We start from the raw sequence: 19,913 nt of genomic DNA, 5'->3' as shown, positions 1-19,913 counted from the left end.
TGTCATGCTCTGAGTTGTACAAATCAAAAGCAAAAAGAAGATGCAAATTTAGTCACCGTTTCCAGTAGCACGGAGCCCACATGCTGCCTTTTTTTTTTTTGGGCCATGACTGTCAGGTGTGTCAACAGAGATTAGCTAATTTGTGAATGAGCTGAATGTGACTAAGCGCAGGGTGGGGGGATTTAGCAGATTCTGACTGCCGGTGATGTCTGAGGTCATGCAGATGCAGCCTGCTCAGCTGGTTCCGGTTCAACCCTTTCCAGAGCCCAGAATGATTGTAGTCGTCCCTTCCTGCTGAGGTCTGTTAGCCAGCTTAGTATAATCTCCCTTGAAAGACACTTACAGGAGCAGGAAAAAAACCTGGTTTAGCGTGGTAGTCCCAGAGGAAACTGGTGGCAATGGAAGCTTAGACAGCATAGACCAGGACACCGTAACTATTCAACACTACGAGCAGTAAAAGAGTGAGACAAGGTGGCAGTCATTTCTAAATTTAGCATCGGTGTTTCAGCTGTTAGTAATTTAGTCCAAACTTGTGGCAGTTAGTTGAGCTGCTGATTTACTTCTGCATAGAGCCACAACCCTGAATATTAACTGTAAAAGCCTGCAGGCAGTGCACAATTTTAAATAATACTATCATCATACTTTCATTTGCATATTATTCACTTGATATATTGAAGAAAAGTGCTGGAGACAAAAAAAAAATCAGATTTAAATGATTTATTAATTAAGAAATGTTACAAATGTGATAATTTTCTCACTAACATTCCTTCCAGAAGAATCTGCCAATGCCTGACACTTTAAAAACACAAAAGAGAAAAAAAAAGGATTCTCAGTAAACTGCATCTCTACATACATCAATTCGTTAAATCACAATAACAAAAGTTAGATTAGCAGAAGCATGGTTGTGCGTGTGTGGTGTGTGCACAAAAAGGTAACTAAAACTGGCACTGGTTAGATTCATTGACTTAAGCTGTCTGCTACTATTTTTTTTAAATTTTATTGGTAAATCAGCAGTGTATAAAAAATATAAAAAAGGCCATCATTTAAGATTCAAAAAGCAATCCAGCTTGTTTAAATGACACAAAAAGCCATGACAGGTGTTTTTTTTTTTTCAACTCGCACTCTGAATAAGGCTTCAAACCACTGACCTTTAAATATGTGAGCAAAAATTACATTTCCACAACAGAAATATTCTTAAATAAACTTTGAACTTCCAAAAGTCACTCGTCAATACCCCATACTGCTACCTTCCAACTGACGAATAGTAGCTAGCTCATCTGAAAACCCTCAATGAAAAGTGACAAACCTTTCAACTAAGAAAAAGAAAAGCACTAAATGTGTATTAAATGTTGGCATATGACAAAAAATGAGGAAGAAACAAAATATGTACAGCACGTAAAACATTGTATGCAATATGCAAAGGCGTCATGTTGTTTTGGGCAACAACCCCACCCACCCCTCCCACCCGCAAAATATAAGCCAGTCTTCACTGAAGACCCCTCATCCCTGTCAACCCCCCCTTCCCCACCAGCTCATACACACGGAACATCACGAAACACGATTACGTCACTAAGCCTGTTAGTTTGGAAATAGGTGAAGCACTGTGAAACTCCGCGACCCCTCGTCCCTCCCGCCGACCTCCTCCCCGTCTCCCCCCTCTTCAGTCAGAGAGGGGAGACAGGGCCTTGGTGCAGTCGTTCCACTCGTCCGTCTCTGGGTTGTACACCTCCAGCGTGTTGAGAAACTCGTTTCCGTCGAAGCCGCCCACGGCGTAGATGGTGTCGCCCAGCATGGCCACACCTGCATTGCTGCGTGAAGATGTCATGCTGCCCAGCATCCTCCACTCGTTGCGGGCGGGGTCGTACATCTCCACGCAGCGGAGTGCATGGGAGCCGTCAAAGCCGCCGACGACAAACAGTTTGCCTGGACAGAGATATAGAGAGAGAGAGACATCAGCATCAACACAATGTGACAAATCATTGTGTGAATCACCTTCATTAAATTATTATGCATGTTTTTGTCTCGAGGCGACATCACGACTGTCTACACATGTTTGTGCACTGTTTATACGTTACAGAAGCTGCCACTTCCAAAACAAATATCTGGCTCCACTGTTCCCACACTATACCAGGTGACTGTTGGCTTACCAGCATGGACAGCAACGCCGGCCCCCCTGCGAGCCACGTTCATGGAGGCTATCAGGGTCCAGGTGTTGTTCTCAGGGTTGTAGCGTTCCACAGTGTTCAGGCAGTTCCACGACTCAGCTCCTCCGATCACGTACATGAAGCCATCCAAATCACACAGTGCTGCCTGATGTCTCCCTGAAAACAAAGTTACTTTATAAGTACAACTTTTCACTTCCTTTTTGCCTCCGACAAAACATTTGAGTTTTATTCTGAAGGTTAAATAACTGTGTGCACACATACTGATGTTGAGGGAGGCACAGTTGGACCAGATTTTGGTCACAGGGTCAAAAGCATCGCAGTTCTTCAGGCCCTTCTGCCCACAGGGGTCTGATCCACCAACAACGTACAGTTTGTTGTTCAAGGAGCAGACACCTTAAAACAGAGATGAAAGGAGGAATGAGTTAAAGCAGCCTGACTTCCTAATTTAAACATTTTCCTTGTTAGAGATGCTGTAAGTCAATCTTTACAGAAGGCTGACCTGCATTGCAGCGGTTTGTCCTGAGCTCTGGCACCTGAACCCACTCATCAGCGTGTGGATCGTATTTCTCCCCACAGCTCAGCTCGTCAGAATGTCCATTTGAACCTCCAATCACATAGAGTTGACCCTGTGTGGGTATAAATAGAAAAATCATTAGATAATCAACCAACATCAACCAGCTACTTAACACTTACATTTTAATTTTGGTTGCCTTGTGGACGCAAAGACTTACAGATATTCAGTTAAAGGGGACCTGTTATGCTCATTTATCTCTTTATCTATATTTTCATTTATGCAGTCCCTAAGTTCAGCCTCTCCCTGAAACAGAACGTTTTGGATTCCCCTCCCCTCTGCCCCCTCCCTAAAAAGCTTCCCCCCCTTGTGTTCAGCTCTCAGTACTTTTATGATAGCAGCACATATCAAGAGTAGTGTTTAGTTACTGCTGATGAAACCCAACATTTCCTGCTTCAAATTAAAGTTTTTATATGACAAAATTACAGGAGACTTTTATTGTTGAGTATTTACAATAAAAGAATGGGGCTTTATCGACCATTTTAGTGGCGCTTCATTAGCAGTGCTATTCTTCCAATAAAACCGGTTGACACAACAAGATCTAAAGATTTCGGCAACTCAGTTAAAATTAATGCAGGGAGGAAAAGTACGAGCAGCAATAGTCCAACCGCCACAGAAATGCCATAATGTTAGCGGAGCAGAGCAGTGAACTCCACCCAGAGCAGCTGCAGCTGCAGCAGATAACCATATAAAGAAATCTGTCACAAGTTTATTTCAGCTCGGTTTGAAAGTAGAAAAAAACTGTTGGAAACCGAATGTTCAGAGAGTCTGAAGCCGGTGCTTTTTGCTGAAAGGGATTACTTCTACATACGTTTACTTCATTATCTGAAACCGTGGCCACATTTAATATGAACATCTGACATTGTAACATTGTATATATGTCAGAAAATAAGGAAAAGCATAATAGGTCTCTTAACTAAATTTAGAAACAAAACTTATATAAAACCTCACACAACCTCCACAAAATGACTCACTTCACAATCAGAATGCGATCCAATTAATAAATAATACTTTCATAGATTGTTTTTTTAGCGTTCTTGATATTATAAATTGTTGATTTAAAACAACCCAGATATTTTTTAGTAAGTACATTTGAGATCAAGGCAAAAAGGAAAGCCTACCATAAGCACAGCCATCTGGAAGCGAGCCCTTGGAGTTCGCATGGGAGCGATGAAAGTCCAGCGGTCCTCTTTGGGGTCGTAACACTCCACAGTCCTCAGACATTCCTCTCTGTTGTAACCTCCTGCACAACATCAACATCCATCAAGGTTACACTGGAGCTCTGAGGTCCATCTGATGATATAGTGTTTTCCTTTATACCAACCACCACCACCACCACCACCACCACCACCACCACCACCACCACCACCACCCCCCCCCCCCCCCCCTTTAAAAAACAAAACAAAAAACATAATCCCCACATTAAATGGCAAAAATTAAAGACACTTACACACAGATTAAATTGTTCATCCATGGTTTATCCATGCTTCACTAAAGACTAAGGCTTTGGCTTTTTAATGGGTCTACGCAACAAGAGGTGCAACTAAAGGTCAGTCTGTTGCTGTAAATTGAGCTGAGAGAAAACAATGTAACCTCCATGTTTGTGAACCTCCATGTATGTCTACCAATTATACGTCTTACACATGATATATTAGTTTACTGTAATCTTGTAACCCTCTTGAGGACTAACCTGCCGCAATGAGTTTTCCGTTCAGGGCCGCGGTGCCCAGGCCGGAGCGAGCGTACTGCATGGGTGAGAGCGGGTGCTCCTCCAGCTCCTCAGGCTGGGCCTCGAAGCTGAGGCTCTTCATCAGGCAGGGGGTGGCAGAGGGAGAGGTCTGAGGGCTGCTGCGGCCATGCAAGAAGATCACACACAACATCCCGTCCAGCACAGCCAAACACAGGTAGGTGTTGTCTGAGAGAAGAATGAAAGTTGTTATTAGACATCATGAGAAAATAAACTTTAAAAAAAAAAAAGGTACACTATGCAGGATATTCCTATAAAACAATGTATAGACTCACTCATAAAAACCTGTCAATCACTTATGACCCACTAGAAATGTGTGGTGGTGTATGCATCATCAGAGAACCTGTCCTCTGTTTGTACTTTCTTATTAGGGGCCCAAAGGACTGAAACCATATTATTTTTGTGCCGTTTTATTACTTTTCTTGTTCAGAGATGTTTGCACCAATTCCCATGAGAATACCAAGCTTATCAAAAGCTGCATAAAGCTTGTTGATTTATTACTTAGTTTTCAAGTTATCGACCAATGAACTTCAAAAGGGCATGGCCCAGAACATAAATAGACCAAAGTTAACAACTGTTATCACAAAACTTGTAGCACAGGTTCACACAAGTACCTGAAACATACCCTGAAAGTTTCATTTAAATCGAAAAACTGCAAACATTGGGCATGTTGTTACACATACTATTAACCAACAATTGTCCAATCATTACAAAACAGCAAATCACAAAGTAGGACACATTTCACAACAATGTTAAACCATATGTGTGAAAATATTTTGAAATGGCTCAGTAGTAACACTGCTATCTCTCTCTCTCTCTCTGTGTTTACAAATACTGACAAGTCCTCTGCCCTTGTGATTGTGCTGTAACAAATAACATGCAGTTAATAAAACACACTTACTTGTAGTCTTTTCAGAGGCAATGTACTTCCACTCTCTCCTGGCGGTCTGTTTAGGGGCATTTGCTGCTGGGTTGGAGGGCGACAGGCTTCCTGAGGAGCTGCAGCTCATCTGTCTCTGGGTGCTCTCCCGTACGGGTTTCTTCTGCAAGAGCACAGTGCAGCTACAGAAGCCAAGCTTGCACCACAGGCCCACCATTGGCCAACACCAGGTAATCATACCCCCTTCCTACACTTTATCAAGCTGGTCTGATGTAGACCTGACATTACAGGCCTACATTAACTTTGTCCGAGTAGAAGCCAACAACACAGCACTGCAAAGTAAAGTCCAAGACCAGTCTGCATCAAAATCTAACAGCACACAGTTCAGTCACAACTCAAAATCGAGAAGAAAAAGCTAAGACAGTCATCACTGCCCATTTTCCTGCTGGTTTGAGATTAGCTTAAAGTCAAAATATGGTTTAATATATGCTCGAAGGCATAGGCAGGTAGGCATTATAGCTAATTTCTTCCTAATCCTCTGAAATTTGCCGTTATGTTCATTGTGGCTAAATTATGGCATTAAATGAGCCATATCTACTTCTAGCCAGGCGCAAGCCGTGTAGTATTTGTATGCATGGCCAGGCACAAGCTCTACAATAAAGCTACACACTGCCAAGCACTATGTGGTAGAGACTTCATTACGGTGAAGCCAGGCACAAGCTGTTGAGTACCTGCACAAACTGAAGGTGGTCCTCCTCGCCACCAAACACCTCACTGTGCCCCTCAATCACCAGCCCTCCATCCACCAGCTTATGGTCAGGTGAGTAGTACAGCGTTTGCACCTGCAAGACAAACAGGAACAACACCCATGTGGCTGTCTCCATAGCAACACACTGAGAGCCCCTGCATAAGGGGTAGAGGAAGGAGGAGGAGGAGGAGGAGGGAGGGCAGTGCTGTGAAGAGGAAGAAGGGGGAAGGGATGAAGGACTGGATCTTCAGTCGCTTGGATGCAAAGCTTCCTTTAAAAAGACACACACGCTGCTGCCACCACACAGAGTGGGTTAAATGTTTGCGCTCAAGAAGGTATCTGCCATGCGTGTGACAGTGGCTCCCCTTAATTTCCATCTAAAAAAAAAGAGGGGGCTGGTGAAGAATGAGAGGCTGCATCTGGAAAGATCTTCTGTGAAGAATGAAGAAGAGAAAAAGGAAGGGCCTGCCCTCTTTTCACCTCTGCTGCTTGGAAACTGGTCCTCTAGCTGAAGAAGTTGGTCATTGTGATGGCAGCCACAATAGGCAGTCAAGTCCAGATGACAAAACAGAAGTGCTAACTATCAAGCTAATGCGTGAACATTTTCCAATTATAGATTACATCCGACAGGAAATAAAAACAAACCCACATTTGTCTGTTCTGTTGAGGCCGGGGGAAAAAACATATATCATCTGAAACTATTTGTCAGACAGTTGACCATCTCTGGGGAAAATTATGCAAAAAAAAACGGAAAAAAGACTTCTCATTTTAGAAAAATATTTGCTCAATATTTAAATTTCATTTCGAGGGTTAATATTTAATTTGTGGGCCAGTGAAATATAATTTTTGTCAGAGAAAATCCCTGCGCTTATGTGCAATGCTGTTTTCTGTCCAATGCCTAATTTGAGTGGTTGTTGAATGTGGTATTTGGATAAGTAGGTATTTGTATGAGCACGTATTGTTATGTGCAGTAAAGGGGGCTTTCAATTAGATGTATTTATTGCTAAAATGTGTTGTAAATGCAAAATTGGGAAGCATCTGTATAAATGGCATGGACAGATGGGAGCACTGTGTTGCTTGGCTGCAAAGAGAGGCTGCTGAGAGGCAGTAGTGCTCCTCTCCGCTCTCCCTCTCTTTTCTCTGACTCATTACCCTGGTGGCTCAGTCCTGGCTCCTCAGTCGGGTCTCCTGCTGCTGCTAATAAACCTACAGGAGAGATAAATCAATGGGGAGGAGGGCCTGTTAGTGCTGGAGCAACAAACACGCAGCTGTTCAGATAGTAAAGTGGCAGTGAGACAGCAGAATCAAGGGTCAGACCTTAGAGAACCTGTTTTTGTGTTTCAGAGGAGAAGAGCACTGTCATACTCAAGATGGGGTTGTATGTAAAAATCAACCACAATAACCCAAAAGGAGAACAGCTGAAACAAAAAAACATGAGCAAACAGCAGCTCTTTTTTGGCTCACCTCTAATTTGTAGTATGGTTCAGGGGTACAGTTTCTTACTGCAAAACTCAACAAATCACAGGAAAACAAAGAACAATCCTGACATGGCAGCATGACAGTGGCATGCTATTTCTATTTCAGCCCCCTTAATGACTTCTTAACGTCAAAAACAGGAGGAGCCAGAAGAAGGGGAAGGGGAAGGGTAAGAATGTGTTTAGACGGAACGCCCTGGTACTGACCTCCTCCATCAGTCGTTCCAGTTGGTCTCCGTTCTCCCAAAGGCTACGCTGCACCCAGTTGAGCACCTTGGAGTAAAGCTTGCCATTGCTGGGCAGTGTCAGGTTGTCTTCTAGCATTACTTCTAACTGTAAACACACAAAGCGGGCGAAACAAGTGTTACAATCACACATAGTAGGAATAAAGTGCATAACTGAGGAAATTAATACAGTAGCTTTTATTGCTCATTGGAAACCTTAATCTTAGTGGCTAGGGCTGTTCAATAGAAAAACATTTATCATTACAGATTATATTCCTTCTTTTATTTCATTGTGTCATAAATCACACTCTTTACTGCAATATCTTTTGTCACTGAAGTACTCTTCTTGGCTTTTTACTCGCAAAGCTTTTCCCGCACTTACATTAACATTATGAGTGTAGTTGTCATCAACTCTAGTGCTTCATTGTCTCTGCTCTGCCGTGTGCGTACACACACGGAAGTACTAATTTACCTAAGCTTTGGACACATTTGTTTGTTTTGTCTGTATATAATTGCTCAATTTTGACAAGATTCATCTTAGTATTATGGTAAACTGCTGGGGAATCACCCACACCACATATTAAACCAGTACGCTCCAGGTGCAAACTTTAACCAAAGCTGAATTCATCACTGGGTTAATTGTATTTCAAACGTCTCAACAGGAATTTTGTTTACATTCGCCAAATTGTTTGGCTCAGGTTGGGTTTACAAATTCATGTCTAGTCTTACCTTAAATTCTTAAATCTCTCAATAGAGACAGCACCAAATTGGCTAAGTGGTCAAAAAACTCAGAGCTATCAGTGTCTCCCATAATGATCAATACAGTTCAGATTTGTCTTACAAATAAGGAGAATTTCAACATTAACAGTTATATTTTTAGTTGCCAACTAGGAGATTACTGATAAATTACACAGATAACCGACGAATGAATACGTTTTCAATTAAGTATTTTTTGTCAGTGTCAGAAGCCACAGGGATTTTTAATATCCAACAATCAAAAAACCTTAATATTTATTTATTTTTTTTAATTAAAAAAGGGTATTCAATGAGATTATGTGAACCCCAAAAAGCAGCAAATCCATAACCTACAAAAGTCAGGTTATTTTAGTAAATAAATTAATAAAAATCCCTGATGAATTTCTGTCAATTGACTTACATTTCAGTACTGTGCCCAACTCCTATAGAACTCTGAATCATGGGTCTAAAACCTGAAAGGGAGGCCCATTAGGATACTGTTTTACACAACATCAACCAGAGATGGATCAGGGGAAACAACCAGATGAAGTCCTAAGGTTGAACTTAAAGCTGACACACATTGTAACCCAACCACGCAAGGCCCTTTATTGCACATGTTCTAAGTCCCCTGCCATAAATCCACCTCAGTAGGCTTTAGCTGTAGGAAAATCTATAAGGAGGCACACCTTCATAAGTATTGAGCTTATCATGTCAAAGTCAGAAAGTTAAAAATATAAAGCTTTAATCCAGTGTCATTCAATCTAAAAAAAAAATCCACTACTGCCTAGTTTAAGTGTGAAAAGCAAATGGGGACGAGAATAGGGAACTCCCTGCAATAGATATCACCAGTTTGTGTATGCATGTATTTTTGATTGGATTGTTTAGTCATGCCTACAAAAACCTCTCTACTTTGCAGCCTCTGGCAACACTGATAACATACTTGTACAGACTTCTTGATTTAAGAGTAAACAACCTAGCGTGCATGCAAGTTAAAAAAAATAGTCAAGTTTTACCTTGAGGCGGGGAAGTTTGAGGAAGTCATCCTGTTCAGACACTTCCAGTAGATGGTCCTGGATGTAGGCGTCCACCTTGGACAAAACTCTGGCGTCTCCCATAGAGCTGGCAAAGTTACGGAAGGAGATGGCGTTCTGGGAATCCATCTTAGACAGCAGGTAGTCACCACAAATCTGAGGAGTGAGTAGGAGATATGACAGTTATTTACAACAGGCATCATCAAGTCAATACTCCTCAAAAGTCTCCCAGGATTTCTGAAGGCAATTAAATGAAGGCAGATGACAGAAAACAAACCTGTTTGACTCGCTCCATCTTGAACCGTTTGGCTGCAGAGTAAACTTCCTTGACACGTTCCTTGTCTGCCTTTAGCCTGGGTTACACACACAAAACAGAAAAGGAGGTTGTCAATCATTTTCAAAAGTTTCTGTGTGAAACACTGCAAAAGGTCAAAGGCCATAAAGGTTACTAACTGGGCAGTATAGGCGTAGTTGAGCAAGATCTCCACAGCCTCTGGATCCAAGTCCTCAAAAGTGACATGAGAGACTCCATGAGGCTCAATGTCACTATTGAAGATCTCAAACAAGTAGGGACTGCAGCAAGCCAGCACAGCACGATGAGCCATCAGCTCATGACCACACACCTGGTAAAATAAAGAAAAACAATAATTATTTTAGGCTCACAGGAACATAAAGAAATAAACTCAGGATAATGATTTAATTCAGAGACAACAGGCCTTTTTCACACCAGACATTTTGACTTTAAATCGTAGGAAAAGCACAGATGTTACTAGTAAAATTAAAGATGGCCGTTATATTCAAGTGTCCCAGCATGCCTCGACAGTATGACCCTGAGCCAACATGTACTATACCAGGAACCATAAACCGAAGCAGCTAAATGGAATTCAGCTATCATATTTTATTACCTGCACCTGTGCTTTTCCCATTACAACATGTCAAAATGTCCTTAAAAGCCATGTCTACTGAAAAAGTAACATGATCAATAACTAAAAAATGACAACTAAAAGTTCAAAGCTCCCAGGTTTCCTGTCTCAGAAGCAACGTCAAAGCCTGATAGGTTGCACAAATGTGTTACACAAATGTGTTACAACAGGAAACACAGAAAATACTCATGTCGTTTTCTTATTTCCAAGTTTGATGTGACTCACATGGGTTTTGAACAAAATACATACCATTCATCCCTTAGACCCAGTTAACTGTGCTCTATATGTTCAAAACTCGATATATAAAATACATTCAACCCCCAGTTTGAACTGATATCTTATGCATTTCAAACTGTATTGTACTCTTTATACCAAAACAAGTTTGTTATTTTAGCCCCTACTGTACCCTTCGCTGTCTCTATGTGTGTGTGTGTATGTATTGCATCATACCTGCAGTCTAACATCGCAGAACTGACCACTCTTTCTCAGAGCGTTCATTTTGGCCACGGTGGAATCCAGGAAACTTTCATCCTCGAAGATAAGATAACCATTTGGAATCATCTTGGGTAAATTTTGTTGGTATGTCTGGAGAAAAGACAGATAAAAATGAATAAATCTATACCAAGTCAGGTCAGGCTATAACACCCAGCATAATCTGTCCAACATGCTTTCAGCTGTGCAACATAGTAACAGCTAGCATTATTAATTGATGACCAGAGAGAGAGGATTAGGATTAGGTGCCTTTAATGTGCATTGTGCATTATAATCTGTCGTATGCATTAGTCGTGGCTTTACCTAATAGAGAATAATGCAAATCCAGGGGAGCACCACTGCTGAGAGTAGAACCGAAGGTAGGCAATAGGCAAAGTAGACAGAGATCACAGGGAAACTCTGGTCTTCTTCACCCGAGTAGAGGGATTGGGGGGGGGGGTTGTCAGAAGAAATGCCAGTTGACTAGACGGGCGTGAGCGGAAGGGAGAGGGAAAGCAGTCGCACCGACAAACTATCAGGCTTGAAGCGACTGTAATCAAGTCCTCGGGAACCCGTTGGCTATAGAGTTGTACTTATTCTCTGTTGGTCATACATTATAACCTGAAAGAAAAAAGAAGAGACAAAAAACACATTAATTTTGTTTCATATACGAGGAAAGAGGACAAACGGCTCATTTTGAAACAGATGCTGCCTGTTCTTGGCACTACTGCGTTGCTAGCATGAGTCAGTTCCACGTGGTAAGTCGAGGACACTTGCACACGGAATAAGAAAAGGACAACACCGCCTTCCCTCCTCCTCTTCCAACTTGTTTGGCAGTCATTTTCCAACAATGCAGTAGAGCTCACAATGTTTCCACACTCCCAACATGATCACAAAATTCAAGAAAAAAGGCGATCCGACTCAGGATACAAAAATCACTTCAGCTGATTAAATAATCCTTGTTGAATTCAGCATTTTATCCCAATATACTGGGCGCCAAAAATACACACAGTGGTATAACTTAGTGGCTAAGCACGCACACACACGCGCTCATCTTTTACGATACCCTCCATTTAGCGCTTTAAATCTCCACACCTGCTGCTACGTTCCAGAGGGCCACACAAGACCGTTTAATCTGTCTTATGCCTTCAGCTCCGTCTCCACTCTCTCTGAAGCCAGCCACTCCAGCTAAACCTTATGGACAAGCCCCTCCAACTGGCTCCACCCTATACGAACCGTTTCATACTAGCGTTGACCTATAAGGAAAGCGCAGAAGGGAACAATTTGAGACTGCGTTTCACCAGCCAGTTAAATGTGCCATTTCTCCCTGGTGCACAAATGCCACCCAACACAACCATGAAACATGATCCAATAGAGATCATCCCCATGCTGTATCTCTCTATCTCACGTTATTTCATTCTGCTATTTAAAAAGTTTGAATTTTACCATCTGTTTCCAGCTCTTTTATCACTATCCCATGTGGAGAGATAGCGAGGACGAGACAGACAGACAGCAGCTGCCCCAGTCTGAAATCATATCCACACTCCATGTGGCAGAGCTTTCCTGGGTATTCCAGCTTTGTGTGAGTGTTCAGAGACACAAACAGATAAAGGCTAAAAACCCTTACATACTGTTCAGGGTCAAATTTGACCCATTGTTAAATTTGAGAGCCGTACAAATACCCTATAAACATACGATACGTACATGTCTTTTAGGTGGACTTTTCCCAATGTGACCCCAAAAATACAAAAAAATGGAAATACAATGCAGCAGCTGATACACATTTGCGTATATGCAGATGACCAAATTTGACCTGCGTTCATGAAAAAAATGTAATAACCAGAATACACTCGGTTTGCTCTCTGACAGCTTCACTAAGGATTAATCAACCATTTATTAATGACTGATGGGGAATTTATGAATGTGAATTGGTATAGAGACTAATTATGAGTCAGAATATGAACAGTATGTAAAGGTTAATGGACTGAGAAAACCCACTACAAATAAAGGGTCTAGGGACATTCCCTTTACATGCTCATTTCTAGATACTTTTAGGTTTATTTTCATCTGCCTGAAAACTAACTCTGACAGCCATTATTGGGTAAAACAACCTTAAATAAAAACAATGTCATTTTAGTTTATGTGTTAAAAGAGGAAAAGAAAAAAAAGTATATCCTTCCTTATATCTGCATTTAGACTGTAGGAGCACGAAAATATAAATGTTTTGGCAGATACGGATGCTTCAAATGGCCTCCCACCCACCCGATCACCCATCCATCTGTCTCTCTAACAGGCACGGTGAGCTGAAGCAGAATAGGCAAAAAAAAAATAGTGTGGGTTTTTATAATATACAACACATCTAATCTAAAAAATAAAAAAAACGTCAAAACCATTATTATAGCAGATACAGTAAATGTATCTGCATCTGTCATTAGGGCTGCAGCTATGAAATGATCTGATGATTATATTCATGATTAATCAATTACTTTTTTTTTTTTAAATGTCTGTTATATTTTGAACTTTCTAAGCTGTGACTGAGAGACTGACGTTAGTGGAGCGGAGCTGTGAACTCCAGCAGTAACAAAAGGAGACCAGCTGATCGACAAACACTGCAGCATTAAACAACTTAAACAAACTCTGAGGTGAAAGAAAATAACTTGTCGATCTGTTTCACCCCAATTAACCAATAACTCCCCAATAACTATTCATGAAACTTGTAGGTGACTAATTTTGGCGTCAAAATGACGAATTTCACCAAAAAATTGAGGAGTTTGCCTCTCTGGAGTGTGTAACTGACTCATGTGTGATTATTCATTCATTCATTTTAGATTGCTATGTTTTCTTTTTCTTACACTATTTTTTGTCTTTTAAAGGAAACAATAATAAAGAAATGTGACAAATTATTTTTAGACAGCTGTTACTCAACTGGTGAGCACATAACGCATTTGTTGCTTCACTTGCTTTAAGGCTGCGTGGCAGATTTTAGATAACATTCAAATAACTTGTCAATGCTGAAGCACGAAAGTCCTGCAACAAATAACTGCAAGATACCTTGTAGGAGCTTTATATATACACACAGTTTTGTTTTTTTTTAGATCTGTTTGAACTCTGCAGAAACCACATGTACAATGCAGACTAAAGTTATCTGCTAGCCCAATACTGCAAGACTGCAAATCCACAGCCATGTGCGAAAGCTGCTTTAATAAGATATTTCGGGGAAGTGTGTCTTTGGCTAAAGAAAAAAAAAAGTGCTTGCAGTATAAGAGATCCGAGCACTTAGAAATGAACTGCCCTCAGCTACACCCATTCAATAAATTAGCCCTATAAAAACATTTAAATTCATGATGCCAGACTGGTTCAACAACACAAGGGGCCAAAAGCAAGCAAGCAAAACAGACTACCATTTCCACATTGAACAAATTAATTTGAGGCAACTGTATTATTTGCCTGTAGTGTGAAACTACAATGTACATTTAAGCATTTAAAAATAACCCACAGAGCACAAATATAATTGTGCACTTAGCCAGCTCAACAAAACAAACAACACTCAACCACGTATCAGATAAAAAAAAAAAAAAGAGGAATTATGTTGAGATCCGGTTACTTAGTGCCAGGCTGCATTTGACTCAATTTTCTAATTTTTACCCTTTTTTTCTCTTCTTAAAAGCATGATCTGCATAGTATGACGCAAAAGAGAGAAAGAGGACAAACTGTACGCATACTATATCAGTCTGATGGTGGAGATGGAATAAGAGGAACTATGAAAAATGTATTGTTTTGGATCAGGCAGTCAGTCGTGATGTTTCAGAGCCAGTTGTTGTTGTCTTTTTAAATCTCAAAAGATGCTAATCGTGTGCAGTATCAAACGCACACACACAAATATGCATATATGCTGTGAAAGGCGGATGTGTAAAAGTACTAAGCGTAGCACTGCTGGAGATTTGCCAGAGATTTTTTTTTATGGGTAAATGCTCGACCACAATGGCACATGCTAGAATATAGCCTTTGTATTGCACTGAGCCACATTTTCAAACCAGGGTTTGGCAACGAAGGCTATAATTCACCCTGTATGTGTAGTCTGTAGTGTGTGTATGTGTGTGTGTATGGACGGAGGAAACACTGACCCACTTTTATGTTATGCAACATCTGGCAGAAGACCCTCCTTGTGTAGCTCAACTCCTCCACATGGCCTGATCCAACTCGCTCGCCTGTTGCCTCGATCCCCCCCTTTCTCTCCTCTCATTTTCTCCACCTTAGCGGTAGCATTTTAACTCACTGCTCAGGCATGCCACGCCCTCAGCTTTCCAGATAATTCTGCCTTAATATACACACAAACGCACACATTTGCCCGCCTTTAATCGTAGCTGCGATTTAAACAACAATTTTCTGGAAACTGATAAACATCTTACACCATTAGGGCTCTGGAAACTAGCAAATGGCAATCAAGCAATTAAGTTTGGCTCCATAAAAGTGCAAAACAAAACTGTGATGTTAAGCATAACACACTGTTATTATGTATTGTCTTCTAGAGATACGGTTGCCCTAAACTGACACACAATAAAACTACAGTGATGTTGCAGAAATAACAAGTGCCCACATTAAGAATATAGAGATTTATTAAGTAAAACAACAAAAAACAGAATTTGTGAGCGTAAATGTAGATAGATACATGTGCATATGCTTGACAACCAGGGAACAAAGACGACTGAACAAAGGCCTGACAGAGAAAGAGTGAGATTATTCCCAATTTTGTCACAGAGGACAGCTCTTAATGTATTCTCCCTCTCTCTCAATTTTTTCCTCCGATTAGTCTGACACAAAAGTGCAGGCCTGACACTGAACAATCAATGCTTGTTAGACACCCCTCCGGTGGCGAAAAAGAGACACTGCAGAATATTTAACCCAGCCTATAACTGTGTGGAAATTTACTGCTTTAAATTTAGTCCTGAGCAAAGGAAATCTCTGTAAGGGTGCGACAATAACAACAACAAAAACGTGTGCTTTGATAATGTGTCTATTATAAATTCACACATAAAATCAGAAGCACTGACACGCAATAATATCTCAAATGAAGCGAGATTAAATTAAAATTAAAATGAGGAATATTGAAGATAATTTATGCGAAATAAGACAACCAAGAGCGGTTCGTTTCTACACCATATAAGGAAGTACAAAGGAGAATAGCTAAAAAAAAAAAAAAAGCATGATGAACCGGCAGTAAGGCTATTAATAATCTACAGAAACATTAAAAGCGCCTGCATAATGTTTCATTCTTTATACAACTATCAATCTGGATTATTTGGGGTATTTTCCACGTGGTTGTCAGGCTTCAAAACCGGATTAACAGCACAGTAGGTCAAATACTATGTGGCATGACACAACCTGCAGCCGACACACATTATATATTACACCCTATAATAAAGACATTTAAGAATTGGCTTGGACAATTTCCTTCAACAAGACAATCGATACAAGCAGAGCCAATAATGCGCAACAGCGAGGCATCAATATTAAGCCAAAAAGCCCCTAAAATCTGAGACAATATGGCACTATAAATCGTGAGTAGAGGACAGGATGTACCAATAGTATATTACCCCCCCTCCTGTCATTGCCATTCCCCCTCAAGTGGGCAAGTCTTTTGCACGATTGGACACCAGAAGTATATGTGTGCCTATTCATCCGCCTGTCTCCTCCTCTGACTACTAGTGGGGTTATGCGCCAGGGCCATGACGGCTGGCGGTGTGCCAAACAAGTCATATAGTCTGTGTGCATACATCCCGCCATCAGAAAGTGGGTCACGAAACAACAAGAGCCCACCCGCCTGCCTGCAAATTGACTTTTACACGGATTATTACGCACACTTTAGCTTCACAAATCAGAGGATTGGTCTGGCTTGCTCAGTGCATGTTAGCCTGCAAAGCTACGGTAACACAACCTGCTGCTTAGACACGATGGTGGAGACATGAGAGCGCCATGCCGGGGGTTAAATTGATTCAACTGGACCATGCTAGCCCCTTGACTGCACTCAACACAAGAAGCTGCTTCACTATTGAGTTATAATAGCCAAATACCAGCGACATTAGATATGCTATGTAATGCGGAAAGCCTCGGTTCATATGTGTGTGTGTGTGTGTGTGTATGACATTGTCCGCGCCACATGGATGTGGAGCCATTTCCAGGCGTTGCCACTAAAGACATCTTCTACCATTCATTTTATAAGTGCCAAAAATAAATGTCCCAACTCTATCTAAAGAATGACGACCACCATTATCATCCGCTTTGAACTAGAACTGACAACAGATTTAACCCATTACAATGTCCAAAAAAAGACGTCATTATTTTTCAAATATCAATAGAGAGGACACAAAAAAAGGTCTTACCTGGGGCGTTTGACAACAAATGATATTAGACATATTTAATGCGAATTCAGAGTCGGTTGGTTCTGGTTAAAGAGCAAACGACGCAACGCAGCTACAGGCACGGTTTGTGGAGCTGGCAGTAGTGTGTCTGTTCCCCCTCTCTTTCTCTCTTTCTCTCTCTCTCTTCACACACACACACGAGATGCACGTCCGCTCCCGGTTTAGTCTGAGCTCTGACTGAAAGAAGCGCGCTCCCGAGAAAAGCTCTGAGTCTGCCACGCCGTGTGACGTAGTCGACGTGGGCGTTCCCTTATTCCGCCTACTTTTCTTTTCTTTTTTTTAAACTACAGTGGAAATGATGAAATCCAGGATGTGATACAGTAAATGTGGGTGAATCACATCCACGATCACACAGGCCGCTGGGAAACTGTATTGTTTGGATTGTGTCGGTATGACAGAAATGTCTGTTCGCAGTTCTATTGAATTTATTTGCCTACTTTTTATTTTTATTTTGCAATAGCAATTCGTTGAACTGAAAATTAAACTGACAATCAAATTATTTTTTCAAAGTGGACATTGTCTTATTGAACATATTCTGGTTTTGTTTTATTTTGAGAAAGAAAAAAAACAAAGTGGTGTTTTGGTTTGTTCATTTTTGTGTTAAGGTTGTATGAAGTTTGGGTTACATATACATCCTGTGTGTTGGTTTTCTTTTGGAGTAACTAATCAAAATTGTCAGGCAAACACCTTACTGGCAACCCAAATATAAAAAATAAATAAATAAAATAAAATAGTTACACATAAAACGTGAAAAGGTATACACTCACTGGCCTCTTTTATTAGGTACACGTGTGCAATCTAATGCAATCCAATACAACAGCTCTGCTTTTAATTCTACATTTATGAAGCTTATACATTTTCAGTTTTTGTTGGCACTGTCAGGAAATATATAATAATAATGATAATTCTGCCTTATGTTTATTATTGAGGTTGAAGTGGGTGATGTTGATGTATTAGGGTGCATTATATTGAATAGTTTTCCTAATATTTTGTCCAGTGAGACCATTAACATAATAATAATGATAATAACTTTATTTGTATAGCACCTTTCATACAATAAATGCAGGTCAAAGTGCTTTACAACAAAACGAAATTACATACACCAAGTGCTTCACATAAAAGGAGCATAGAGCAAATTTAAAAAAAATAAAAGAACAGAAAAGAAAGAGGAACATTAATGTAATATAAGATGGAATATATGAATAAAAATAATCAATATATAAAATCTATTAAAAGAAGTGCAGTAGTGACTGATAGAAAAGGTAGTTAAAAGCTAAAGGGGAGAAATTCTAGTTTTTAGCTTTCTCTTTTAAAATATACATATATGAGGAGGGTAGAATATTAGTAACACCAGTCAATATAATTCATCCCAGTACGCCACCACCACGTAGTGCGACCTTAGTTATAAACATAAAGTTAAATTATCACCTTTTTGACAATGTCAGCATAAACAGAAAATGTATAAACTATAAAAAAGAAGAATTTAAAGCAGAGCTGTTGTATTAGATTGAATTAGATGGCACATGTGTACCTAATGAAGTGGCCGGTGACTGTATATTCCTTTAAAAACACATTATACAGCGTACAAAGACTGAGAAAACAAAAATAAATTCAACCATAAACAAACACACACAAAATACATCAGTCTGTTCATTGTATACTGTGTTAGTCATAAAGCCCTAATAGTCAGTACAGCAGCATGTCACCCACGCCTGCCCCTCCACACTACTACTGCTTCAATCAGGAATGATTCTTAACGAATTGGAAGAATGGACTGTATTTTCCTAAATATATTTCCTAAATATATTGGAGGAACCATTTGATAAAAGTTTATCTCAGAAGTTTAACTGCTGGACACAGGATGTTTCCTACTTCAATGAAAAATCAGTTCCTACTGCACTGGAGGCTTCAAGTTTCAACATGTGCAACGGTGCATTTACATTTTAATTGAAATGTTCATGAATGTACACTATCTCTTTTTAAATAAACAAACAAATATAAATACATTTTTAAAAAACCATCACACTTGGAGAAGGTGCATATTGGACCAGAACTGGATTCGAAATTAGTTGTGATGTCACATATCCTGCTCATATAGGCCTACCCCTTAAAATTAGATTTTCAATGAGCACAGAGGAACTTTCCACTTTCAGTAGATGAACATGAAAAAAGCCTTCCAGCACCAGACTCTGCACATCATTATGCACAGACATTCAACTGTAGGAGCAAGAAGAAAAACATATTTTTCATGGAGGGGAACTTTAAGCATAAAGCCAAAGTTTTAAGAGCTGACTGTTTGTTTGTGATTGCAGACACAAGTTATAAGTAATGTGAACTTGTTATATACTTGTTGCTCAAATAAAGAAACAAATGTACAACAGGAGAAAGAAAAAGATGGCCCTATGGTACCTAATATTACACAGTTTGATATAAATAGACATAGCTTGTGACAGTGGAGCTCATTGTAAACTAAACTTTAAATACTGCTGGGTAGTTTAATCTATCACGGTGCGTCACATACGAT

General features: G+C 40.3%; 1 protein-coding gene across 1 annotated transcript; it reads right to left on the bottom strand.

The window, feature by feature from the left end:
- Nucleotides 1-702: 702 nt before the first annotated feature.
- Nucleotides 703-17,554, bottom strand: ivns1abpa (influenza virus NS1A binding protein a). Its single transcript, XM_062424710.1, has 15 exons — nucleotides 17,351-17,554; nucleotides 11,295-11,591; nucleotides 10,950-11,084; nucleotides 10,030-10,199; nucleotides 9,854-9,929; nucleotides 9,559-9,732; nucleotides 7,794-7,919; nucleotides 6,095-6,205; nucleotides 5,385-5,526; nucleotides 4,427-4,651; nucleotides 3,858-3,979; nucleotides 2,665-2,791; nucleotides 2,427-2,558; nucleotides 2,148-2,321; nucleotides 703-1,923 (listed from the first exon to the last, which is right to left on the bottom strand). Exons 3-15 carry the CDS (start codon nucleotides 11,058-11,060, stop codon nucleotides 1,661-1,663), a joined length of 1,953 nt encoding a protein of 650 aa, XP_062280694.1. The 5' UTR covers nucleotides 11,061-11,084; nucleotides 11,295-11,591; nucleotides 17,351-17,554; the 3' UTR covers nucleotides 703-1,660.
- Between the last annotated feature and the right edge of the window lie 2,359 nt (nucleotides 17,555-19,913).

Source organism: Scomber scombrus, chromosome 8, assembly GCF_963691925.1.
Source record: "Scomber scombrus chromosome 8, fScoSco1.1, whole genome shotgun sequence".
NCBI classification, from domain to species: Eukaryota; Metazoa; Chordata; class Actinopteri; order Scombriformes; family Scombridae; genus Scomber; species Scomber scombrus.
The sequence above is the reverse complement of the archived record's forward strand: the minus strand, read 5'-3'. Positions and strand labels throughout refer to the sequence as shown.

Coding starts and splice junctions, on each gene's coding strand:
- ivns1abpa (XM_062424710.1), bottom strand. CDS start 11,060: ATGATTCCAAATGGTTATCTTATCTTCGAGGATGAAAGTTTCCTGGAT. Junction 7,920..9,558: donor TCAAACTTCCCCGCCTCAAG/GTAAAACTTGAC, acceptor GTGTGTTTACAG/TTAGAAGTAATGCTAGAAGA. Junction 2,322..2,426: donor CTGTGCCTCCCTCAACATCA/GTATGTGTGCAC, acceptor CTTTGTTTTCAG/GGAGACATCAGGCAGCACTG.